The sequence below is a fragment of the Empidonax traillii genome, unplaced genomic scaffold (genome assembly GCF_003031625.1).
Source record: "Empidonax traillii isolate 1590-97213 ecotype Southwest subspecies unplaced genomic scaffold, ASM303162v1 scaffold15:size5535645, whole genome shotgun sequence".
In the NCBI taxonomy this organism is placed as follows: Eukaryota; Metazoa; Chordata; class Aves; order Passeriformes; family Tyrannidae; genus Empidonax; species Empidonax traillii.
Window position 1 is genome coordinate 5,211,538 of NW_020955208.1, and position 26,704 is coordinate 5,238,241.

At 45.5% G+C, this 26,704-nt stretch overlaps 1 protein-coding gene across 2 annotated transcripts in view; it reads right to left on the minus strand.

Moving 5' to 3' along the window:
- Positions 1–26,187, minus strand: part of LRP8 (LDL receptor related protein 8) — a 166,140-nt gene extending 139,953 nt beyond the window's left edge. For both annotated transcript variants that reach the window (XM_027894716.1, XM_027894708.1), the window contains exons 1-2: positions 26,084–26,187; positions 25,123–25,242 (exon numbers count right to left, since the gene is read on the minus strand). In XM_027894716.1, coding sequence (XP_027750517.1) covers positions 25,123–25,242; positions 26,084–26,153 — 190 coding nt within the window. In that variant the 5' untranslated portion in view covers positions 26,154–26,187. The remainder of the gene's footprint in view (positions 1–25,122; positions 25,243–26,083) is intronic.
- Between the last annotated feature and the right edge of the window lie 517 nt (positions 26,188–26,704).

Below are 26,704 nucleotides of genomic sequence, written 5' to 3' on the forward strand. Positions count from 1 at the left end.
ATTGAGGTTTAAGGCTGGACATGCTTCAATGATCTCAGGCCTAGGGGAAGGTTAACAAAGCCTGGGGAGAAGGATGTGCTGCTGATAGTGGACACAAAGAATGCAGAATTTACAGGCCACAAGGACATTTGGCAGAACCCCCAAGATAAGGAAGAAACTAATAAAGACAACCCAGCAACTGTGCTGAATCATCTCTGGCTGGGTAACAGGGAATTCTGGCAGGGGCAGATGCCAGACCACGGACCAAAGAAACCCACCCACCCAGAACAAGAGGAGGACTGAGCCCGCAGACTGATCAGCATGAGAAGCAAGAGGATCATTAACCATAGAAAACTATGTAACTTGTAGCCAATGAACACTGATTCCTTTGATTGCTGAAGTGTATAATAGTAAAAAGTTTTGATGGTTTGTGTGCTTCATTTGTGGAACACCACCCAGCAGCCAGGTCTGCAATACTCTGAAATAGATAACCAATGTCTTTCTCCACTGTGTCATCATCGGCTGGTTGCACACCAGGTAACAAATCTGATTTCTGCGGGCATCAACAGGACAGAATGATGAGGATGATGGGCCCCTGTGGCAAACTCTCTGTGACAGGTCCTGCATGTCCTGTGCCACTCTTAGAATGACCCACTGACGACTAATTTTTGTGAGCTTTTCCAAAGATTAGAAAACAAGATTAGCAGGAATTCATTAAATTTTAAATACTGGTATGTGTTGTTTTGAGTTTAAAAATCATTTCTAGTAATTTCAAAATAATAATGAAAAAAGACTGCTGTGAAAGAGGCCTGTTTGATTTGCTCCACGAAGTTCTCACCACTCTATTTAAAACCATTCATGCAGACACAAGGTATTCTCAGAGGCACTATTGATAAAAGACTGCACAGAAGCCAAGCGCCGCGAGCAGCTATTTTTAATTATCCAAACTGTGCACAGAAAACATGCACAGCTTTAGAACTGAACTTAAGGTCGGAGAGGGAAGCAGGGGTTAAAAAATTTAAAAAAAAAAAAAAAATCACATCAACAAGCTACATGCTAAGAAAAATCTCCCTGTCTGGCCTAGGACTGTGTATCAGTCCAGGTGAAACATTCTGGGCTATTGTAAATGAAGATAAAACATATTGGCATCTGTGTGACAGACATGGCCACAAATAAATCAAGCAGTAAACAGCACAGCATGCTATTTCTGGCTTTGAGCCTCCTTTTTGTCACATTAGGGTAAAAAGTTGCATTCAAAGACCACAAGTGGCTCTGAAACAAGAAGCCTCCCAACACCCCCCACCATCCAGGCAGAAATGCAGACGAGTTCAAGTGTCTGAAGGGATTATGGGATAACAGGGCAGCCTGCTAACAAAGGCAGACAGCCGCTGGGGCTTCTCAGGAATCAACATGAACACCCCAACATCGTCCTCCCCGCCGAGTGCCAGGGCTTTGTGATCACAGTGCTTGGCCCCAGACAACACTGACGGCAACTGAATCGTTCCTGCCCAAACCCTTCCCTGCTGTTCTTCTCCAAGCCCCAAGCAAACCTCAACAAGCTTTTGAGGGACAACCTCAGACAGTCCTTGCCAATCACAGCTTGACTCACACCACATCTGCCACACAAACTTTTTCCAGCAGTGAGAAAGAAAACTTGATTCTACCAACACACCCAAGAGGCCTGAAGAAGAAGTAGCAAAGGGTCACACAGACAAGGAGATGGACAGATACTCACAGACGTTTATTCTGCCTACTGAACCCTACTCCTACAAGAGACTGGGCCTTTGTACTTCTTCCCAGCTGTCAGCATCCAGCAGAGAATTTAAAACCTCAGAGCCAAGTCTTTGCCACGTGTTTGTAGAGGGCCAAACACCAAGGTGCCCTAATCCAGCACAGAACCACCAAGTGGTACCACATGAGCCACATTGTTCATGTGTTGCCCCAGCTTGTGCTCACTACTCTCCCCCACTGGCTCCTTATTTCCATGGGCTGTTTTGTCTGGGAATGGCTTTGTTTCTCCAGTGTAGCTGTCCCCAAGGACAATGCTACAGGATTTCCAAGTCACTGTGGAACAGTGACTGTCCGATACAGGAGGATGTGTCTGAACAGCACAGCAAGCAACCATTTCAGTACAAAATCCAAGACGTGAAACAACCTGGCAGCAAAACTTGCCACTTCCATGACTATCCAAGGGCTGAGCATCAGTTCAGCGTTGGAAGCAGCACAGCTGTAAACAGCAGCATCAGGCAATGATTCCACAACAGCAAAGCAAGAGTTACATGCCAGGGAAACAGGGTATGGGGCACCCTCAGAAATGAGGCACTCGAAGGGACAAGGTTCAGTGTGGACTGCTAATGCGAAGCATATTTGTGGATAAAGATGTCACCTTGAACATCACCTTTCTTCCCTCTGCCTCATTCTCAAAATCTTAATTGAAACATTGTCTTAAATTTACACAGAATCAAAGAATAGTTTGGGTTGGAAGCGACCTTAAAGGCCATCTCGTTCCACCCCCCTGCCATGGGCAGGGACACCTTCCACTATCCCAGATTGCTCAGAGCCTCATCCAACCTGGCTGTGTTGGAGGTGGGGGGAAGAAACACCTCACCATAGCACATCACCTGATCTTCAGTTCCTGTCCATGTATATGCTGCTCCTGCTACGTAGAGGAAACTGAATTACCTTCCCTTTAAAATGCTCTTTCTTTCTTTGTGGTAATTTGCTACTTTCCATACTAAGGCTTTTTTTCTCCAAAAAAGCAGTTTAAGAACAGTTAAGATATTATACTTACTGTAATTTTAAATATTGTAACTGTAATGACAATGCATAGGAAGTTTGCTCGAAAAACAGGAGGCTAAAAACAAAGATCCAAGGAATTAAATAAAGCAGATGATGTGTTATTTGGAAGCACCACCATGTATTTCCTCTGCCTACCCAGGTTTGCTCATGGAGGCCATGGTTGTCAGTGTCTACACTGTCATCTTCCTAACCAAGTTTTGAAAGCATGGAGCTTGGAGAGTCCATTAGAGAAAGTGAAGTTCTGCACTAAAGACACTAAATAAACCCTACTCAAAGTATGTTTCTAAACCCATATGAAGAATTTGTAGGTAATCTTAGTTTTGGGAGTCTTGGCTCGGGCAAACATGGTAGGTTCTCTTGGTTTCCTTGAACACTTTTGGCAGTTGTGACACTTCAAGGTAGCCCAGCTACTTTCCAAGTAAACAAGATAAAATACATCGTACATGATGCTTACCCTTTATACAGCAATTTTTATCCATTAATCCAGCGATAGCTCACAACGGTTGGCAAGAATATTGACATTTCCATTTTAAGCAACAATGCCCAGAGAGGTTAAGCCATTTGTCCAATGTCACATCAAAATGCAGCTGAAGCCAAGGACAGACCAATTTCGGAGAAGCAGCAGGTGGAGTCACAGTTCTCCCAAAAGCCAGCAGATACAGACACAGCAAACAATTCACACCTCTGTGTCTCACTGTACACACTGACACCACCTTTGCCTGGTCTGCAGACCTGTGCCAGGACAGTGAGTTAAACACCCATCCATCCTCTCCACTTGTGTACACACGCCGAGCCTTGTTGATTTTACTCATTGATTGCACGGACACATCACAATTTTGTGAACACAGCCCAGCAGAGCTTCAACTTGATAGCTCAGACCAAGCCATGGACTACTGTAGGTTACATATCTTGAATCCCACTGTGGCTCTGGACCTGGAGCAGCCACATCCAGCACAAGGGTACAGTGCCACACTGACCTCCAAAATCTTATCTGAATTTATCAGAGGTTGCACTTGGGGGGGATTTTTTGAACAAGTTGAGGCTTAGGGCTAAGAGAACATGTAAAAGACTGGACAGAGTCACATATTGAATTGGCTCACCAGAAGCTCATGAACAGATTTGTTTCCTGTAAGGCCACAGACTGACTGCAAACTCCTCAGAAGCCAGTTGTCTTCAGCTATTTTTAGGGCAGGGTGTCCAGATTTTCCTCAGGAAATGCATGCCAATCTTCAGCAAAAAGTCAATAAAAGAACTAATCTTTACAGAATAACCAGACTGTGACAACCCTGCATGTGGACGTCTGACACCAGCACCATCTCCTTTAATGAACACTTTTCAGCACTGACAGACACCAGAAAATCCCCCTTGGATGGAGCCTGGCACAGGCAGGCACAGCCCGGACCTGAGCTACCCAGCACTGCCACCAATCTGGCCTTTCCTCAGAACCAAATTAGGGCCCACTGCCTTTAACTGCCAGGGCCTCCCTCCCAGATTCAAACACAACTAGATTTTCTGGATTTTCAGACTAGTCTCGTATGTTCTCATTGCTTTTTGTCCTGTAGCAGTGACATCAGTCCCATGCAAGCCTGTTTTCTGAGCCTGCTGGAGTTCTGCCATCCTTGCGTTTTCTCCCCTTTTCCTTGCTGAGTAGGTATTCCTAACTCATCCATATCACAGAATCCAAGCATCCCAACACCCACACACCTGAACTGCTTTTACTGCTAAAAACACAGACTCATCCTTCAGATTCCCAGAGAAGAGAAGGCTCCTGCAGTCTGAGCCTCAAGGCAAATGTTCCAGGATTGAGGAACATTTATTTGACTAACTTAAAGTCAAATTTGGATCAGCTCACAGCAGTCTGACAAGTGTTCCTTGAGCCAACATGGGACAACTGCACTTCAGGAATAAGCAAAATTTCATCCAAATGTGCATCAAAAGTATCTATTATGATGATAACACATGAAACCAAATTAGAGGAAGTCTGTGGTTGACAGAAAGATGAAGGGATAGGTGCAGCACCACATAAACCAACTAATATTCCATGCCAAAACCTGATCACCTTCCCCTAATTATAAACTGCATTTCTTACAGTGACCTTAAGCCCAGCACTTACCCATCTACTGTTCCATAATAAAGCAATAAATCTGCCCCCACTGGCAATCTACCAGCTTCACAGGTATTCCTGGGAATTTCTGCATTGCTTCCCGCTCTGCAGAGTGCAGCCAACCGCAACTATGAAGCAGGTCCAACTTGTCATTATTCTGGAGCCATGAGCACTGTTAGGTCTTGTATTTTGGAAGTATCTTTCCTGTGTGGCATTCACATGGAGCCAGGATCAGCCAGTAGCCCCTCTGTTCCCGTGTGGATCTCAGCACTAGATGTCTGTCATGTATCTGTAACTTACCCAGAGCAGAGGCAGAGCTGGAACTCCAGTTAAGTCAACTCTGTTTGTAGACTGGAATGTTAAAGACACAATGATTCTGTCATCACACCTCTTGTTAATATCTACTAATCAAACCAGCTGATTAATTTCAATCAAGTCTGAAAACAAAGGGTCGGTCTCAAAGCTTTATCGTGTTTATAGGAACTTTATTAAGATTCAGAAGATGGCAGCTTGTGTGAGAGAGCTCTGAACCAGCATCCTCACTGAAGGAAAGCAAATTCTGTGCACAGGTCCTGTTTGGTGGTGGTCAGGATGCACTGACATATCTATAGCTTCAGGCAGTAACCTGAAGCACTGCTGGGCTGGGTTTGGATTTGCTTGTGAGAATGCTTCAAAACACACTCATTAGTCACAATTAGTAATATGGATTGGTTGTGCTTTTCAAGTACTCATCTCAGAGCAGTACTGAAGGGAAGGTAATCAGATGAGGCATCAGACCAAAGGTCTGTATAACTGATTGCAAAATACTAAAGTCAAATGGAAAAGACAATAGAAATCCTAAAACCTTGCTGTGGTGACTTGGACTAGAAAGATGGGGATCCAACTGAAGACTTCATAAAACACCCAAAAGGGAGAGCTGGATAGCTCTGGTTTGGTAACTCCCAGGAAATATTTCACAGGTAAAACTCTGCTTTATCTCCAGTCAGTGTAAGCAGTAACCAAAAACTATTACTCCTACTTGGGAGGGAAGTGGTCAGAGACTGAACTCACCCAACAGCTCTTTATTTCCCAAGTTCTGCCTCCCTGCCTGCACCCTTTCTGCAGGAGGATCTTTGAGGTAAGAAAACAAACCACATTTTCCCCTCTGGTTTTGGTGTTGCCAAAACAAGTCTGTAGAGAAGATTTTGTCACCACTCTGTTTGCAAATGGAAAGGTAAAGATGGCCAGACAACCCTAAATACAAGAACTGAGCAGGGAACAGGAAACAGAGATGTCCTTCTTCAAGCCACACGTTATTTTCTGGTCTCAGCCTGGGACTATCAGCCCACTCAGCCTGGGCTACTTGGCCTGGGTTCCAGGAAGGGGTGTGAGCTGCTGGGCTGCTGAGTCACCACTAGACTAGAGGGTAAGAGGCGAGTCCTCCTTATGACATTTCTACAAAATATGAAAAGCATTTAAAAAAAAAATTGTATCAGATATTCAACAAAACCACCAAGTAGTATCGACCATGCTGATAACTCAATTTAAAATGTCCCATGAGATTGGGGAAGTCACGAGCCTAAGAGCAATGACTTGACAGGAATGCAGTACCATGCCAAAAACCTTGGGTGGGAGAGGAGCACCAGCATTTGCCACATGTTAATGGAAAAACTAATTGTCCTCACAGCTCCTGCATAAACCCACAGCAGATGATCCCTGAGGAGCAGCAGAGCGAACTTCAAAATGGGAAAGCCACAGAAATTCAAATTCTGACTGAGGATTAAATCAGACTTCTTATACTGACCGGTAACACAGACTCTGTAGAGGGCCCAGGGGTTAAATCAAGGTCTTGCCTTCTCTGAAGATGAACGACCTGGAAACACCCCAGTGTAGAATCAGCGTGTTAGCCTTGGACACCTTTGGCTGCAGCAGATTTAAAGTTCAGCTCTCAGTGCTGATGATCAGCAGCTGAGTTTCCCAATTTTAAGTGCCTTACAGCTCTGAGACTTTTCTACCTCAGAGATAAAAAGAAAATAAACTGTCCCAGCAGGCACTAAAATATTACAGTGCCCCCTACAAGATGTTCCTGCTGTTGCTTGCAGGAGGAACAGAGAGCTGTTCCCGCTCCTCCTTGCAGCAGCTGCTGCTGCATACAGGAGGGCCTGGAGCACTTTGGGTTTTGACACTTCATCCAGTATCCTTGGAGCACAGCCCTGACAAGATACTAGAACATTTTGGAGGGATTCTTTGGAAAGAATCAAGTGGAAATTGAAGTAGACGTTGAACTTTGCCAGCAACAGGAGTTGTATATTCATAGCAGCCCTCTGCCATATTTATTTGCTTCCCCTCTCTCTCACAGCAGCTGAGAGATAACTGCAGAAACTACTGGGAGTAATTGAGAGGAAGGAATTGAACCTCCTATGCATCAGGCACAAGGAGGATTCATCCTGTACTGAAGATGAGAAAAGTCACTCACATGACTCAGTTCTCAGGATGTCTCCCTAATTACTGGGGTATTTAAAGAGGAGAAACGTAGCTCTCAAACGTGATTCTGCCAAAATTATATGAAAAATAAAATCCTCAGAGCAGAAGAGGGCCATGACGATGTGGCCTCTGGAGAAAGGAAAAAGTTCTCTGACCAGAACTTTGCAGAGACTTAGATTTCAGGTGACTCTTAAAATCGTGACTGTTGTTGCAACATCAGCATTAATTGTGAAAATTAACCAGCTCTTCTGTAATTTTATTCTGTACGTGCCAGGAAAGGAACAAAATATTGATTGAATGAGATTCAGGTTTTATTTACATAAGGATCTGATTGCCAGGTTCATTCTTATGCAAAGCAGAGAGAGAAAGCTCTTTCAGCAGGCATTTTAAAAAATAAGATCTAAAAATAACATTATGCTTTGACTTTACTTATAAAATCCCTAGGAATGTATGCCCAGGCTTCTTCCTTCAGAAGTCACTCAGAAACACAAGAACTAAATTGAGGAAATCCCTGGCATCGACTTCAAATTGGAGATGAGTTTGCTCCAAACTGGAACATCACTGACCCAACTCAGCATCAGTAAGAGAAACACGAAACTAGTGCCCACTTCTGATCATCAGCAGAATACCCCAAAAACCCCTCCTGCTATATCACTCTAAGTGTGCAGTATTTTTCCACATACACAAACTCCTGGGAAGCTTTGAACGCTTTTATTTTCTAATGCTGTGTCTCCAGGTCCTTCCTTGAAGCTGTTGTTGTTTCTCACACCAGAGCTTTTTGAAGCTGTAAAAACAAAGCTGTGTGCTGTACAGGAGTAGTGCCAGGTGGAATGACCCAGCAAAATCCTCTTGGGAAGAGCCCTAAGTCCTCTGGAATGAAGGCCAATGGACAGCCTTTGAAAGGCAGATCAGCTCCCTAAGCTCTTGTCTGTAAAGAACAAGCACACCTGCATGTGATATGGTCTGTTCACTGAAAGATCAGATGTAACTTTGGGATAACAAAGGTGACCTCCATTTTATAGCTTTTTGCATGTGATGCTTTTCAGAAGCATTTTCATAACAGCTACACTGGGAGAAGCAGACAACCTTGTGTGATGTGATAAAACGGAGCAAAAACACATCTCCAAAAAGTGCCACGAAGAACATTCTGTATTTCACAAAGACAGTCCTAGGTCACTCTTAGCCTACATCCGTATTCCCAGTTCATAGCCTTGTTCCTATCTGGCTATTTACAAAATCCCTCTTCTCCCCCCAATGAGAAGTATGGCACAAGGTGGTTCACAACACAATGCAATTCTGGGATAATGGTATAATTCTGTTTTCCATGGGGGCTGCTTTTTTCCCCCAAATTGTTATGCCTCAGGAGAACAGAGTGGAAGATCTCCCATCATTACTTCTTTGCAAACACTCCTGCTCATTTTGCAAAAGCCACAACATGTTTCTGTGCAGAGTAAAAACTCACTACTAAGCAGCTGAAATAAATTCTTGAAAGTAAAACTGTTCATTTCTAAAGCTATTAGAGAAGCATTTACTGCTTAAATCTGGCACGAGATCTTGAAGTCCTTACTGGATACAGAAGACTGTTTGGGAATTTGCCATTCTCCTACATAAAAAAACAAAACAAGTGCACCCAGGAGTCAATCTCTGTAGCCAGAAACAGCCAGGTATGCTGCAGTGCAGCTTCCAGAACATCTGCTCTACAAACCTAATTATCCCTCACTGCACAGATGCAAAAGCCATCTGAAATGTTAGTACCTGAGACATGGAGATGATTTTAAGTCTCTTTAAAATGAACTTTTTTCAAAAAGAAAAGCCATGCAGAAATAGTTCTGTTAGCTGATGCACAAACTGTCAATAAAAACAGTTCATTCTAACTTCAGAGCAGTCACATCCCCACATCTGTTCCACACGGGTGTTTATTCTTACCACACTTTAGACTCAATTCTCAGTGGGATGATCTGAAACTGTGGTACTACAATCTACTACAATCCCCCTTTTCCAGGGATTTGGCAGCAGCTTTTGAGTCCAGAGTGCAACAACTTTATTTAGTCTTAATCTGCAGTAGGAATACACAAGTCCTAAAATCCAGATAAGAATGATATTTCCAGAAAGAAATGTTAAATTCAGCTCACCTTCCAACAGCTACAAGGGCACTGGTGGGCACTGGTCCAGCTATTGGTGGCCCTTTATTTGCAGACTCCTTCCTGAGAACGAATTACATGTGAAATTTGAGAGGAGTTTTAAATGGGTTTATATATACAAATGTGACAAAGAAATGTATATAAATGAGGCTGAGCTTTGTGACTGTACAAAAGCAGACAGCTTAAATCATTTAAGAAACAGTATCCACAAACCCCTTTTCTCAAGTGAAGACATCTTTCTCTTTGTCTCTCAGGAACTCTATTGCATCTCATTGCTCTTGAATTTTCACTAGCAGTCAAGTGGCAAGCTGCCAGATAACTCACAGTTGGCTGGAAGCATGGTCACCTACAAGCTAATTGATGCCACAAAACTTCCCTCCAGGAAGCCATCTGGGTTGCATTCAATATTCTTACTGGATTCAGAAGTCCGTCCCTCTAAACTTGAAAGCTGCTTCTCTTGACCAAATGCCAACTTGCTGATTTTGTTTGCAAGCACATCCATTTAACTAAGCAGCAATACCAAGCTCCTGCTCCCCTCTTTTGACCATGTATCTACTGCACTAGTCTGTAAAAATAAAGACAAGCTGTGTCACAAGTGGGTACATCGGGGAAATGAGAGCTGAAGGAGCCTGTCAATGCAAGCGCTGAAAGGCATCAATATAAAATAAAACAGGCATTTTACACCAAGGCCCTGCCTCTGCCTGAATAAAGAGCCCACATTTTAATAGAGTATCCTGCTCTCATTGCATACCCCCTTGATGGCTACAATAAGACTTCTTGTTATCATTTTTAAAAAACGGGACATTTAGTGAAAAACCTTAACATTACTTTTGAGGCCTATCTGCCCCACTAAGAGGGGCCTGGTCAGGGTCTCTCACCCCACTACAGGTAAGGCAGATTTTTTATTTTCCTGTTGCTACTTACTGCAGCAGAAAAGCACCTGCTGACATGCAGCTGCACCCTTCCATTTCTCTGCACTGGCAATGATAGTTTTCTGTATGCAAAGCCAGTTCCACAGGAAATAGCAACAATAAATCACTGCAAAGGTCTCCTGCTTTCCTGTTGTGCATCTGCTGCTTGGCAAGTTCCAGTAACTGTGCCACTGCCCCACCAGACTCAGCCCTGAGACGGGGAAAGCCATTCACCTTTCCAGCTGGGATCAAACTGCCATCATCTGACGCTGGAAGAGAGTTCCCCGCTCCCCAAGAAGCCGTGAGGTCTGTGTGATGCAGAACACCCCCTCACCATTACTGCCAGCAATTTGAGGCTGTGGAAGCAGCAGGCCTGAGCACGACCAGCCCTTCATGCCCAGATAAGCACTTCCTCTGACGACACCTGAGGTTCAGTTTACACGGATGCTTTGGGTGAGGAGGGCAGAGGCTGCCACGGAGCCTGATGCAACAGGGACTTGTTTTGTCAAGGTCTAAGCCTGCCCCTCCCACCACATCCTCTTTCTGCTCTTTGTGGGTTCTCCACATTGGGCATATTTTCTCAACAAGTTTCGTTTCTTAAAACCACAGAGTTCAGGCGGGGCTGAGTTTCCAGCTGTCTCACCAGACCTTACACAGGAGTTTGGTTGTCAGCCCTGGTGACATTTTATTTCTCTTTTGGTCCCCTTGACTTCCAATCAAGCAAACTCACACTATGAGTTCTCTGCACAGAGAGGCAACTTCCCAGTGCAGAGCTGCAGACACAGCATTCCAAAGCACCCAAATCACCCTTCAGCAGGCCTGACCTTTATCTGCCCACTCCCCCAGAACGCAGTCCCTCAACACTGTCCCCAGAGGGGCTGGGTGAAGCCTTCATGAGCAAGGATCCTCGCAGAGCAGTACAGATTTACTCTATAGCCACTTGCCTAGAAATACTTTGTAACAGAATAGCTTTGGCAGAACTGAATCACAATTACCTGCTTTTCATCCGGAGGAGAGACAGTGTGCTGGAAAACTCAAAGGTAGTTTATGTGACTCATTTACTCAGACATAATGCTGCTGGAACAATAGGCCAACCTGGTAAAAGCTCATCGAAACAAAGATCCATGAAGTTCATACACTTAAAAATAAGTGCACATCAGAGATAGAGAGTGCCTACTCACGTTTGGTAATTCTTGTGCCCATTTTCTGCAGCCAAACTAAAAATCTGATACTCTGGAAGTGTTTTGCTACCTTTATTTTACAGGAAAATCCTATTATTATTAGCTGAGGAAAGGTATTGAAAAAGCAGGATGTAAGTTGCAATACTGACGTAACAGAATCAAAGAGGTTTACCCTGACTCACTAAATACCCACACAGCAACAGTAAACTCACTTTGAACTCACCAAGAGTTCTGCTGTGCAATCTAATAGCCTGCAGCTTAGCTGGAAAAACTGCCTCTCCAAATGGCTCAGGGTTGGGGTTTTCTTGTTTTGCCTTTTTTGTTTGTCAGTTGAATATATTGCACAATATCTAAAACTGAACATCAACTTCGAGTTTTTTCATAAGCAAGGGTACTAAAACAATAATAATTGAGGCTTTCCAAGCCACATTCAGGCCAGGATACAACACTATCAGGCAGAACAAGGAGCTTCAACTGGGGATCATCAACCCAGGTGGTAGGAGGAACATTTTGTGGGGCTGAGGAACACTGCTTATTTCCCCCGGGTCTGTTCCTGCTGTGACAGATAACACTGCAAACTGTGGGCCAAGCCTGGAGAAGCCTTAGCTGCTGTCATGTTCAGTGCAGGGCAAACACCAGAGGCAGTGGCAAGTCAAAGGGACACTGAGGATTTTGCTGCCACAAGCAGGCTCTCAATGAGACTATTACGTCAACCTTGTGCGTTCCTGCTTTTCTAGCCCTCCTGTGTTAAGGTTCAGACCTGTATCTGTAGAGCATTTTTTGCTCCAAAAAGCAGAGATACCTGAAGTTTAGCACATCAGAACCTGCTTTAGCTGTAGAATAACACACCATCTGTTGGAGGGAGCTTGGCCCTTCCACTAAAGAGCAGAGCTGCAGACGCAGACAAAGCAGCCTAAGGGGGCAATTTTACAGTATCCAAATTGAAAGCAAGATCATTATAAAACCAGGGATATCACAGACTAAAATATGCCTGTGATTGATCTTCCCTCCAGCAGGACACTGGAAAACACAGGCAAAAGAAGTACTGGATACAGCCTGAATGAACAGTCAATGAAATATGGATGGTTTCTATTTTCATGGTTTGCCAATGGCAAGTCCTCACACAACAATGTAGCTGGGGGATGCATGAGATCAGGAGTGGAATGACACTGTACTTTCATCTCCAAAACAGAATTACAGAGTTAATCCTCACTTGGAACAAAACCGTGGTCTGAGCCCAGAACTTGTTTTGTAGGTCCACAATAACACTCCATGCACTTCTGGAGGCTGAAAGAAAAGCAGGGTAACACCCTAGTGAAAACTGCTGCAGAAAACCTTTTTGTGAACAACACAGGACTGAAACCACTGGGTTATGAGTTTTGAAAGGTTTCTTATTGTCAGCTGTGACTGTTTTTAACTGTGGAGAACAAAAGATCCCTTGAAATATCACTTAAAACTGATGTTTTATCCAGCACATTCCCCTGCCAACACTGCTCCCTTCACCATTATTTCACAGGGTTTTATCTCCCAAGGTTTTATCTCCTCTGCCTGGAGGGGGGACGGTGGCCCTGTGTTCTCTGCAGGAGCCCAGCCAGGGCTCTTCTCTCAGCAGGACCTCTTGGACCACACCAACCCATCTCCTTTCAGCCTTTCTGGGCCCGCAGCAGCAGGAGAAGGTCAGGTCTGTGCTACAGAGCTCCAGCCGAGTTTTAGTCAGCAATCCGAAATAACAGATCAGCGTTTCCTCAGAGACTTCTGCAGCAGCACCATCAAGCTGAGCCATCACCAGACAAGATGTTTTCTTTCTTCAACTTTCAACATCAGGGAACGGTGCTGTCCATGGATTAAAGTAATAAGGAAACTCCACCAAATGCTGCAATTAATTAGAACAGAACACACAGCAATAATCCCCCCCAAATCCTGAGACACTCATTGTTTAATATTTTGATTTCTAACAGTTTAGAATGAAATGAGACCTCCATCTTCCAATTCACACCCAATAAGAAATATAACTCCTTCTCTCCCACACACACAGAGCCCTCATAGATATGAGTCGTCTCTTTCCCATCTACTAAGAATTTACCCAATGTAAGAGTGAAACCTCCATCATTCTTACATGTCAAAGTGCTGTAAAAATCTCTGCTACTATAAAAGCAGGGAAAAAAACCCTCAACACAGGAGCAGATAATCCAAACTGATCACTGTAGAAAAATGACATTTACACATGCCCTTTTTCTATGTTAAAGGTCAAGTTGATGCACCAAAAAGCTTCATCTACAGGAAATTCACCCCCAACCATCTCTGGGGAAAAAGGATATCAGCTTTCAGGTGTACCACAGTCACAAAAATGGCCATAAATTAAAAAAAAAAAAAATCTTTAGGGAATTCCAGTTCATTGTTCAAAGCCTCATAAGGTTTGTTTCCCCCCCCCCTCAAAAAACCTAATCCCACATGACTTCAGTGAAAACTAGTAGCAGGGAGAAAACCCTATTCAAAAACAACACAGCAAGATTCTGCCCTAAACCCCTCACTGAATATGTTTCTAATGCCACATTCAAACTCACACTCCCCCACAGAAAGAAATAAAAAAATATTGTGGGAAGGGGGCAAATTAGGTCCTGTACTTGTCTGCCTTCCTCCCCCTCTGTGGTTCTCACTGCCAGAGAAGCATCTTCTTTGCATTCTAAAATTAACCCTGTGATATGATAACGAAGCCTGAGCAACACAGCACAGAAAAGGAACCTGTGAGTAACAAAGATCGCTGCTCAACCCTTACTATTGTGGACAACCCACTGACAGTCATCCAGCTTGCCTGGAGAAGGAAGGAAGGAAAACAGTCTCCTGAAAGAATACCGTGGTTTCAGGTTTTCTTGGAACACTCCAACAGAGTGCTGAGGGGGCAGGGATGAAGCTGCCAGGGCAACAGCCCCTGTAACCCCAGCACAAACCTGACTCCTGCTGCAGGAGTGCAGCATTTCCCATGGTGCTGAATATCTCAGTCCTGGCCTTGAAAGCTGAAGGATCAGCACTGCTCAGTGACAGGTGATGGCTTTTGTTCTGTGAACACACTTCCCCTGGGGTATTCTTTGCCAACACAGTTCACAGGATGCCCAACAATTTGGTGCCCAACTGGCCTGAACTGGAATCCACAGCTGGCAGGTGCGAAGCTCCATGTCAGCTCTGGTCTCTCCAGCACTTGCCACCCTGGCAGCCTCAACCTGCTTAAAACCAGTCTTAAAATTTAAAAATACTGTAAATTAAGCAAATAGATCTGGGCAGGGTGAACTTAGCATCTTCTTGCCAGCTGAAGTACAGTATTTGTGCAGGAGCTATTAATCCTTTCTACAAGCATTAGCACAAAATAAGGCTCGCAGCATCCACATGACTGCCTGCATAATCAAATGTGAAGAAATGCCTCCTGCTCCCAGCCAAGCCTTGCAGAGTCTCCTGCAATGCCTGAGCGAGGGAAGGTGTTCACAAAGGCTTTGTGCAGTGGTGTGGAGGACAGTCACTCTGTGAAACGGCTACGAGAATGAATGGCCAAACTCAGGGGGAAGACCTGAAGGAATAGCAAGGCAATGAGATGCTGTGTGCAAGCGTGGGAAAGGCTCCACGTTGCTCAGGCACATGCTCAACCACAACCAGGAAGAAGAATTAAGTAGATTATTTATCATTTCCCTCTAGAAAGGGGTGCCTGGATTTATCCTGCAGGCCCCAGGATGTCTCTCTTGCTCTGCACTCAGTCTTTGAAGCGCCCTGCCACAAGCAGAAACCCTCCAGTCAAGAACTGGACAGATACAATTCTTTTCAGCACCTGTCAACACAGCTCCTTAATCCTTATTTAACTTCAGGGATCAACATGCACTGGTTCCTTGGGCAAACATACATAACACATTATTTTACAAAAAATAGGACAAATTTCTGTGTTAAAAGAACTCATGAAAAGGGAGAACAGAAATCACCCAGCAAAGAGCAATTCCTTGAAGTAAAGCGTGAAATTTCCACACACCAGTGTGACCCTGGCAGAGCTTCCCTTTGAAACTCCCTATTTATCATCTGCTAAAGAACAGCGCCCGTTTAGTTACCCCTTCTAAACTGTATAACGAGCCCAACTTACACAACCTTCAGAGTTGTGCAATCTAAACTGTATCTTTATTGTTTCCCAGGAAAGGAAGAAGGAAAAGACTGGCAGCAATAAAACACATAACAGCAAATTAAACTTCCTCAGTTCCTTGGTTCTTTCCCGAACAGCACACATCGCAAATAATTTATGGAGGAATAGGTGCACTGGTGATAAGTTACTCTAAGAGTGCTCAGATAACAGCAAGGTGTGGGCACGGAGGTAAAGGAGGGTGTGGAGAGGCCCACACAGAATGGAAAGAGCTTCTTTAGCAATGAAAAAATCGGTCAGGTGAGTCTCAAAACAGGAACTTTTGGCCAGCTGAAGAGGTGGCTGCAGTGATGTCTGTCTCTGTTATTCTTTAGGATATGTTGGAATGCTCAGAAAGAAAGAAGTCCATTTTGAAATGCAAAGCAAACCATTACACCTGTATGTCGTGTGTCTCTGACACCAAATACAACAAGTGATGAATTTGACGTGTTTCTTGCACTTGACCCAACACTAACATTTTGAAACACTGAGTTATGTCAACACTGGGATTTTCCCGAGTACTTTACAAACTGTATATGACAAAGGCAAAGGCTAAGCCCTTGAGCAGTCACTTAATCCAGGGAACACGATTATCTGTGTAAAACAATGTGATAATGGACCAGAAAACAAACTGGGGACGTTCTTCATGAGTCACTGATGTTCACAGTGAGTTGCTGAATCACTCTACAGCCTTGGGCAAAGGATAACTTCCCTCAGCATCAGTTTTCACATCCCTGAGACAGCATTCAGTCCACTTGTATGCTGAAGATTCATAGAAAGCTAAACTGCTAAGCAGGCACGGGATGACAAATGTGTAACACAACTGCAGGAACAAGAACAGAAGCATTCGGCTCCAGAGGCAGGAGGTGTATTTCTTGGCCTACATCAGTCAGCACTGACATTTGATATCAAAGGAACTGGGCCATTTTCTCTGTTTATGAGTAGCTCTACAGAGGCAAACGGGATTCAGGATGAGAGGTGTGCAGGAACAGTTGTAAGTTTACTCTGAAATTCTTGTTCTCAGTGCAAGTAAATTCACTACTCCTGCTATTGCTTTTATGCTCTTAACTTCCCCTGGATCACATGAAGTAGCATCATTTCTGGATGGAATAAGTCCAGCAAATCCAGCAGTTTACTGACTACTATCACTGCCAGAACAGCAAACCAAGCAGATGGTATTGTAGGAGACCCGTGCCACACATCTGGAAAGATGCCTACAACCTTACTCATCTCTATCAACAAAAATTAAAAAAGTCTGAAAAGCCACCAAAGAAATTAATCACATTAAGTTTATACATGGAAAGCAACGATGGACAGAAAAGCTCTACTGGGTAACCCAGGGCAGACAGAGACTCGGGACCAAAAGAAAGTTTCATTCGCCCTTCAAAATGAAGCCAAATGTCACCTCAGTGTACATCATACTGCACATCTCTAGGAAGGAAGTATGAAAAAAGTATGAAACAAGGTCAGTTAAAATAAAATATGAAGTTAAAACCTGGAATCGGAGCAGTTCTCTAAATGAGGGAAATAGCGCATTTAAGAGTTTATTTCAGTTGTACAAAGCAGTTTCTTCGACAATTATTTTAATTGATGAATCTGTGCTATAGGCTACCTGGAAAGGGAAAGAAGTCTACAACAACATAACATTTCAAACTTAACCAAAATCAAGAGAAAATTTCCATCTATTACAATGGATTTTAAATACACTCTTTTACCTCTTTCAGTGTTTTGCAAGTAAACGAAATCATAACCACAGAAGCTACAGAAAACAAGCTAGAACTCAAAAAAAAGATAAAGAAACTTACAGCAAGCAAAATCCACACACAGGATGGACAAGATTCTGCAGCGCTAATGAATCAGATTTTAAATTATAGATCTATCTTTAAAAAGTAATCACAGCATAGAAAGCAGTTGCCAAAAAGAGCCCTTCTGGTTCTGCAAGTACAGGACTGTGCTCCTGCTGCCATGGAAACTGAGTCCCTCACTGCTCTGGTCCTGGTACAGTGCCACACATGCTCCAAAGCATTTAATAAATATTAATAATGCATTTAATAATAGTGATGTATCAGGAAGAGAACATCTAAAAAAAAAAAACTGGCAATAAGGCTCACTTTACACGGCTGCAGCCCAAAGGCTACTCTTGCTCTAAGCCAGCTATAAATCCTGTTCTCTCCTACTTTCTAACACTTTCTCTTGGCATTAAATGTGAGGTTAGACTGACAGCCAGGCTTAGCTTAGACTGAAAAAAATGGGAAACCTGGAGGAAAAACTGAAACACTTGCACTTGTCCACCAGGTACCTCTGCAGTAACTCGTACAACTGAGTGTACAGAGCACTGGACTGGCAGGCAGGAGACCTCATTTCTGTCCTTGGCTCTGCTGCTGCTTGTACAACCGTGAGTCACTCAGGTACAGAAGAGCTGTAACACCATTTATTCACCTCTTCATGAGGAGAAAGGCACAGGGCTGCCAGATCTGCCTCAGCTTGGGAAGAAAAGTCATGGTCCTTGCCAGGAACAGAAGCACTGTCTACCACAGCACCATTATTATGGCAAGAAACACGATCGCTCACCCTGAGAGACCATCAGGGACAGAGCTCACACCCTCGCTTTAAAAATCTTCTGGCTTCTCTTGGGTTAAATCTGCCTTTTGAAAATATTTCAGTCTGGATGGGTTTGGTTTTATTTTTCAACTAGCTTACAGCATCATTATAACTTTTCAAGTCCAATCAGTTTCTTATCACTTGTATTTCAGACAGAATTTATCACATTAATCTGCATTAATTTTATCACAGGGCCTTTTACCCTTTTCCCCTCCCTTGTGGCTATCTAAATATTAATAATTTTAACAGGAAATAGAGAGTTAGAAAAACTACAACAAGCTTTTTCAACACTTCCCGCACATGCAGCACTAAATGGTGAGGATTTCCCTTCGGCTGGCACCAGCTGTCTGCACTGGGAGCAGAGAACCCCAGAGCAGGCACACTCATTTTCCACCAGCAAAACGCTACTGCATAAGAAAACAAGCAGCAACACAAATCTCCATCCCCATCACTCAAACTCAGCTTACTGATTTGTTTTCCTGGGCAAAGCAAAGGAAGGAAAATTGACATCTTACAGCATCTCAAAAGGCGTGTAATGACACAGAAAAGCAGAGCTGAGCAGGAACACGCTTTGGGAACACCTTTGAAATGACCAGGGGAAAGCTGCAGGTAAATGGGAAAGTTGTAGAGAGGAAAAGGTCATCAGCAGAAGGACCTGGAGAACTTCACACCAAATCAAGTCTGCCACAAAGGCATCCCTAACACAACATCTCAGTCTCTGAGGCACACCAAGGACACGGTAGATTTGCCAGTGAATTTAAAAAGCTGGTGACATTGAAAAAGCCAGCAGAAACAAAAGCTGGGTGTCTGCTCTATCAGAAACAGCTGAGGGAATCAATAATTGTCAGACATTTTCAGGCATTACAGAGTGTTTAATGGTCCTTTAGGTGAACAATGGAGTCAAGAAAACTCATTATTTCTAGCACTGGCAATCTCCTAGTCTAGGTGTGTCAGATAAATGTGTTCACCAACACAAGACACTTGGTTTCTCTGGTCTCATAGTTTGTTCATTGGAATTAATTTCTAAATATATTCTGATTAATATTAAATTAAGTATCTTCCATTCTAACATCAATCAGTAAGAAATCACATCTCAAATGTTGCTAATCCTAGGATCTGTAACACTGCAGGCAAAAGAGAACTGGTCTGCCTTGACTTTTCACAGAATCACAGAACAGTTTGGGTTGGAAGGGTCCTTAAAGCTCATCTCGTTCCAACTCCTTGCCATGGGCAGGGACACCTGCCACTAGACTAGAATGCTCAATGTCCCATCCAACCTGGCCTTGAACACTTCCAGGGATGGGGCAGCCACAGCTTCTTTGTTTTATCTTTATACATTAAAATGTTCTGGATGAAGCTTGCCTACCTCGGCTCAAAATGTAGAATATTATTTGTATCCTCTGAAATGACAGCTCTGATAAACAAACCAAGCCACTGTCAGTTTTGACTGCATTTTCATATGGTGATAATTCAGACTCCAAAAACATGCAAGTTAGTTTTCTCAGAGCAGAGAATGGGAATATAATGAAAAAAGGAAGACAACTGAATAAAACCATTCACCGTGGAACACAAGAGATCAGTAAACTGGTTTCCAGCCTAGGTTGGACATGGACACAGCACAGACCAGGACAGGCAGGCAACAGGCACACAGGCAAGCAAACAAGCCCTGCCCCTCAGCACCACTCTTCCCAGTGCCTTCAGTTTTGGGATAAAGATGCATGCTGGCCACAGAGCGCAGTTACGCTAGCACTGACAAAATCAAGAGCATATGACCATGCATATGTCAAGGAAACCGAGAATTCTCCACATGGTGACGTGCAAGGCATCTCCAGAGTGACAAACAGCTATCACTGAGCATGCAGGATACTGTTCATGAAGAAGAATTGGAGCAGCAGATAACAGGAGACAAAAAGTTACAGAATACTGCTGCAGTTGTGACTGCTGGCTGTCTCACTGTGTCACGTCCTAAAACCTGCAGCCAGGCACAGCATCACACTCTGCCTGAGCATTTCAAACCACCCAGGCCACATTTAACTCTTCACAGGATCCAGAATTCAGTTCTCAATTAGGCTTTTTGATGTAATTTTACTCCCAAATTCCAGCTGTAATGAAGTGTGCACTGAAAAGCAAAGGGACTGAGGTTGCCTCCTGGGCTTTCACCCAGGCAGCAGAGTCAAACTCTCCGCAGACTCTCAGCTCAAACCCAGCAGGAGCACAGGAATCCCTCCTCCGGACGGCAAGGGAAGTGTCCTCAGCTGCACAGTCACCTACTGTGGCCACGAGGCAGGGGAGGGCTGAGCTGGGGGGAAGTTTGCCGATGCCACGTTTACCCTGAATTCTGTACACACAGAAACAGTTTTGGAAACAGGAACTCCCTTCAGACTGCATCTGAGGCAGCCTCAGTCCTGTCCAGCACAAAATATTCCTATGAACAGTACTCACCAGAAAGCAGCACTGCAGAGAGGATCTCAACACAAAGATGGGAAATGGAGCTTTAAAGGAGAAATAGCAATTCTGCATCTGGCTGTGTCCCCCTGCAGGCAGGTATTACAAAGCTGAAGTGGGCCTGAAGCTTGTGTTTCATTTTAGGAAACTGGTAAAGCTACTGATTGTTTTGCAACTATACTCCTTGCCACATTTAAGGTTTAATCACCAGTAAAACATTTAGGCAGAGATTTTCCAGTCTCTTTCACCCATACTCTGGTCTGGGTTAAGATAATGTGAACCCTACTTGCATCAGAAAAATAAAATCCTATGAAACACAACTATCAAAGAGTTCCTATTTTGCGTCAAATATCTTGTGCCTGGCTGCAGTTTGCAAGTTCTTCCTTGTTTTCCACTGGCTGCAGTGGCAAGCAAGAAGAAACTTGCAAAACGGGGCAAAAAGTCTCCCAGAGCCACTCCCCCATGGAAGCAGCTCTCTAGGATATTCCATTCTGGGTGATGTGTCACACAGCACCCTGGGCACTCAGCATGGGGACCACGAGGCTCTGCAGCCTCCACCTCTCCTGAGGGAGACACTGAACAAGAGTCAGCATCCCACATCCCCAGTATCTCATCCCGAGCACTGTGCCTCAGAAAATGGACATTTTTCTCACTCTAAAAATAGTTTTGATGTTTTATCAAGATGCTTCTATACCATAACGGAAAAGTCTCGATGACTGTGTATCTGCAAATGTTCTCTGAAATAGGTTATAAAATTCAGTCTTCCCTTTCCAGAGTTTCCTGAGAGGAAAAAGCATCACAGGGAAGGAGTTAAATGCATCTAAAAAAATCATGTTCAGAACTGCCCTGGAGCCCTGTCCTCATTGTGTGGATCACACACAGTGCACACTGTGGCAGTGCAAGCTCTAAGTTGTGACCGGGTTTTTGTCTTCCCAGGCCTACACTGGATTGAGCTCAAACAAATCATTTTGCAAAGAGCAGAGTAAATAGCCTTAAAAAAGGTTTAAACTCTGTAATAGCTACCCAAGCTTTCTGATTCCAGAGTTTAAGACTTGATTCCCCCAGCCATCTAAACAATGCAACATTCACTATTTTCCTCTTGAGAGCTTAGTTTCCTTTCATCAGATGCACAGGGACATTTTAAGGAATATCTCTACTCGCTTATTTTCTTTCCCTCAAAGTGCTGTAGCTTTCTGAAAACATGACAGCAGAAAGGCATCTTCCTATTTCAACAATTTACTCTGTTTCCTTCACCCAGGTCGGGACAACTGCCGGGCTCAGTCCAGGCTGGGGATGGAGGGATGGGAAGCAGCCCTGCTGAGAGGGACTTGGGGTGCTGGTGGATGAGAGGCTGGACATGAGTCAGCTGCGTGCACTGGTAGCCCAGAAAGCCAACCCTGTCCTGAGTAAACTTAACACTCCTTACAAACCAGTACTGACCAATCTAAGAGTGGAAATCATTAATTTTCATGTTTCAGTTCCAATGTTTGCCATATTATGGTAGATAACTTGAACTACCAACCAAATCAGAAAAGGATTACTGAATGGAAAGCAAATTCCAAGGAGAAGATGCAGTTTGATTACCAGAACGTTCTCCTTGGAGTCCAAAACTCCCTTAAAAAAGCCAGCATTATACCTGCAAATCTCAGGGATGGGGGGAAAACCAGGGACAGACATGGGACACCCAACACAACAGGGGACACAAATAAAAGCAAACAAACAAAAATTCAGTCTTGTACAAAGATGGTTTCTAGCAGGAACCACACAGAGACCTGCCAACAAAAAAAAAATCTCCTTCCAGAGAACTATTTAAGATACACTTGGTTACGAAATTTTCCAGTGTATATACACTGCCTGCCACAAGGAATTGGGTCCATAAACCAATTGTTCACACAGACAGACCATCGTGTCTCTTCAATAAGGGAGGATATAGACAAGCAGTAATGAGCTATTACAAATACGTTTTCAACTCTGGGGAGAAGAATCAGCAAGTAATTACAGAGGTTATCAGGGTCCTTATCAGCACTCATTGTCAGCAGGCTACCTGCATATTCATTTCCCCCTCCATTACCATTCCAGCATGCCAAGTTCTCCAGAACAGTTTCTTCCATCACATATGTACATAAAATAGTTTTGAAATAAATATGTTTATTACAGCACTGATAACAGAGGTGATATCTAGAAGCAGAAACACATGGAACGTATTCTTTCACCCAGTGAATAGAACTCTAAGCATTCCATATGCTGAAAAGCAGTATGCATTTTCAAAATAAAACAGTGTTCAGAACAATATAAGTGAGAAAAATGTGTGTGAGAAATGCAATTTTTGTCTTTCAGACTGCTCGAAGAAGCAACTGCAAAGTCTATAAATATCTATGAACTAAACTAACAGTTCGTTAGTAAATTTTGTAGTATGATCCCCGATCAATAATAAATGCCAAACTCAGATTAAAGTGAAGAACTCTTCCTGATATATCCACATCCAAAATTTTTTTCCTAACTTCTCTAAAGTCACCATTCTACCACAATCTAGCCATCATATTTTTTTCTGGCCCCAAACCCAACTACTGTAAAGCCTCTCTGAAATAAAACTAAATCAGATGCAATTAACTATCTAACCATTGTAACACAGCACAATTCACACAGAGCTGATGTTCAGTGGGGCGTTGTTCCACACTCTCTCTTCTGACACAGTGGTTAGAGGGCTGATGAGAAGGAAAAGGAGAAGATAAAGCAGCCCAAGTACTGACCCACTCATGCAGGGCCAGGAGCTGAAGCCACAAACCTGCTCTTCACTGAGGAGTGTGAGGTGCAGAATCTGTTCAAGAAGCTCCTCCAGTTCCGATCCCAATCTCTGAGAAGCAGTTCCCAAAGCACAGCCCACAGGTCACCTGCAGCTCACCAAGCCTTTGTACACCCAGAAGTTTTAAATTGAAGACTTCAAGAACACCACTGCCTACCTGCTCAGAGATTCCCAGTGCTTTCACGGATCAGTGTCTCCCTCTGGAAACACGTACACTTGTGAGAAAGCATGCCTGGTTATGACTACAGGAGTCCCAGCTGGTTCTCAGTCAGCCTTGGCTTCCCTGGCTCTTTTGTAACTTGAAACATTCCAAATCTAAGTTGCCTCGAAATACTGTCATTATAATTCCTGTAAAAACCTTTATATATCTCAATTAACTAATGCTGCTAACTCCCCAGGTCATACATTTAAGCACATATAAAGCCTATCAAGTTCTCTGAATACAAAGGCACCAGAAATAAATGTTATATTTTACACTGTAACAAGATGTTCTCTGTGAACAAGAGTTTGAGAATCCCTGCTCTCCTTAATCTACTTAGACTTCACCTCTGAATATCCCCTGACACAGATTTACAGGTAAAGCTGTTAGCAGTACAGTCACATACAGAAAAACACATAACCAGTAGTTCTTTTCTTGATACATTCACTGGGTCTATGAACTCGGAAGAGTTTGTTTAACCTGATGCACATTCAGCATCTATTATCCTGCAGAGATAATTCATGAGATGTGGTACTTGCTACAATATTTGCTTAAACTTTAAGCGTCAAATTAAAGATACTCCTCTCCAAGACTTAGACTCCATAATTTCTTTTACAGATGCTTCTTAAACTCCATAGTTGAGCCAAATTCTCCTAGGCTGTCAGAAGCTGTAAGCAAACTCAGGTAAATAACAGCACAACCCTATTAACTACCCAAAGTTTACAGGCTTCCAATCACACACACCTCAGCCACACCACAGGAGGAAGTCAAGAGTGCCACCTTCTCAGGATTGAAAGTATAGATCTTGCTCTCTTCTTCCCTTACACTGCCAGGGAATCAGAGTTACGTGGCTGACACTGCCAAACCAAGCAGTGCTACTTGTTCATTTCCTTCCTCGCCACGACTGCGAACATATTTAAACACAAACTCACACCAACCCCAAATCTTGTAGGATGCCTCTGAGTAAGCAGCGTTTCCCATGAGCACCCAGCCCTGGCCCTGAGCGCGGTCTCCCAGGGGGGTTAAACATCACTCCCAACTCCCCGAGGACACAAACTTCGCTGTAGACGCTCTGAGCAGGGACGTTGCTGGAGGCGAGGGGTCCGGCAGGCGAGGGCAGCCGCTGCCGCTCCCGCTGGGGTGTCCCGGCCGGGCCGGGCCGGCAGCGAAGGAGCCGCTGCCCCGCGGCGCGTCACGGATCTGCTGCTCCCGGCAGCCAATCGGCGCCGGAGCCGGGCACGGCGCGACTTCATTCATTCATTCATAAAAAGAGGCGCAGCGCAGCTGGGAAGCGCTGGGAATCGCGCCCTTCCCGGCCCCCCGCCCCGCCGGGCACGGACACTCACGGCAATCCGCCTCGTCGCTGTTGTCCGAGCAGTCATCGTCCTCGTCGCATTTCCAGATGGCGGGGATGCACCGCTCGTTCCGGCACTGGAACTGGTCCTCCTCGCACTCCTTGACGGCGCCTACGAGACACGGGGCCGCGCCTGGGTCAGCGGGGCGCGCTCCCACGGCCGGGCAGCGGGGGCATCCCGGGGGTATCCCGGGAGCATCCCGGACCCACCGGCCCCGGCCGCGCTCAGCCCGGGCAGGGAGGCGGGAGCCGCCGCCGGCCCAGGGCGGGGGCCGGGGCTGGGCTCGGGGGGCAGAGCGGCTCGGGCAGGGGCTGAGGGAGATGCGCCTCCGTGGGAGCACGGCGGCGATCCCGAAGCTGCTTTGTGCAGGGATAAAAGGGGCCATTCCCGTGCTCCCCCGCATTGTTTTAAAGGCGGAGGGAAAAGCAGCCTGGGAACAGAAGATGGTTAAACGCGAAATACAACAGACAAAGAAAAATTATAAAGCCCAGCGATGCTGGGACTTCCTGCGCATCCCTTACCGGGACAAAATGCACCGATACCTGGGGACGCGGGAGTAAAACAGGCAACGGCGCCGTCCCGGGAAAAGGGACCTGACCCAACTCAAGTTGAGGGCGGGGGGGGGAACGCAGCAAATCTGCTTTGCGGACTCGCTGCCGCGCTGCTCTGATGAGGCACAAATCCCCTCTGAAAGGGATTAAAGGTGGCAGCTCCTGTCACCAGCGGTCGGGCTCCACATTCGCCCGCTGACAAGCGCGCCCGGCCCCCGCAGGTCGCAACCCCCAAAACGCGCCCGGCCCCGCAGGTCCCAAACCCCGCGCAGGGCACCGCGGCGAGCGGGTGCCGGCGGCCGCACACCCGCGGTGCCCGCGCCCGCAGGACGCTCGCCCCATCCCCGGCGGCACCGGCCACCCCGGCGCTGAGGGAGAGCGGCCGGGCCGCCCGGACCCACCTTTGGCGAGGTGCAGCTTGACGAGCAGCAGCTGGAGGAGCAGCAGCCGGGCGAGCGCGGGCCGGCACATGGTGCTCCCTCCCTCCCTCCCTCCCTCGCTCGGTGGCAGCGCGCCGTGTGCGGGGTGCGCGCAGCCGGCGCGCCGCTCGCTGCCCGCCCCGTGCCGACTGCGGCCGGCGCCGCCCCCGCCCCGCCGCGCCGCCGCCGCGCCGTGACGCGCCCCGCTGGGCGGGCCCGCTCCGCCCGGCCCGGCCCCCGCCGCCGCCGCCGGCACCCCCCGCACCGCACCCCGCCCCCCGAGGGGCCGCGCCCGCGGGGACACCTGCGGGACAGATGGATCGCGCAGCTCGTGTTCCCTGCGTGCATCACCCCGGAGCTCCCGCGGGAACGGAAAGGCACGGCTGGACCACGCTGGGTCCGGCCCGCGGGTCGTGAGCATCCCTCCGTGGGCCCTGTTACAGTGCCCTGCCACAGTGACAGCCTTATTCATGATCGTGATTTTATTAAGCCAATTAAACACAGGGACTCTTTTAAATGGCCTCGAGTCACAAATTGCGCGCTCTCCTCATTACTTCAGATCTCCCACTGAGGGATTTCATTATGACCACACTGATGTGGTCA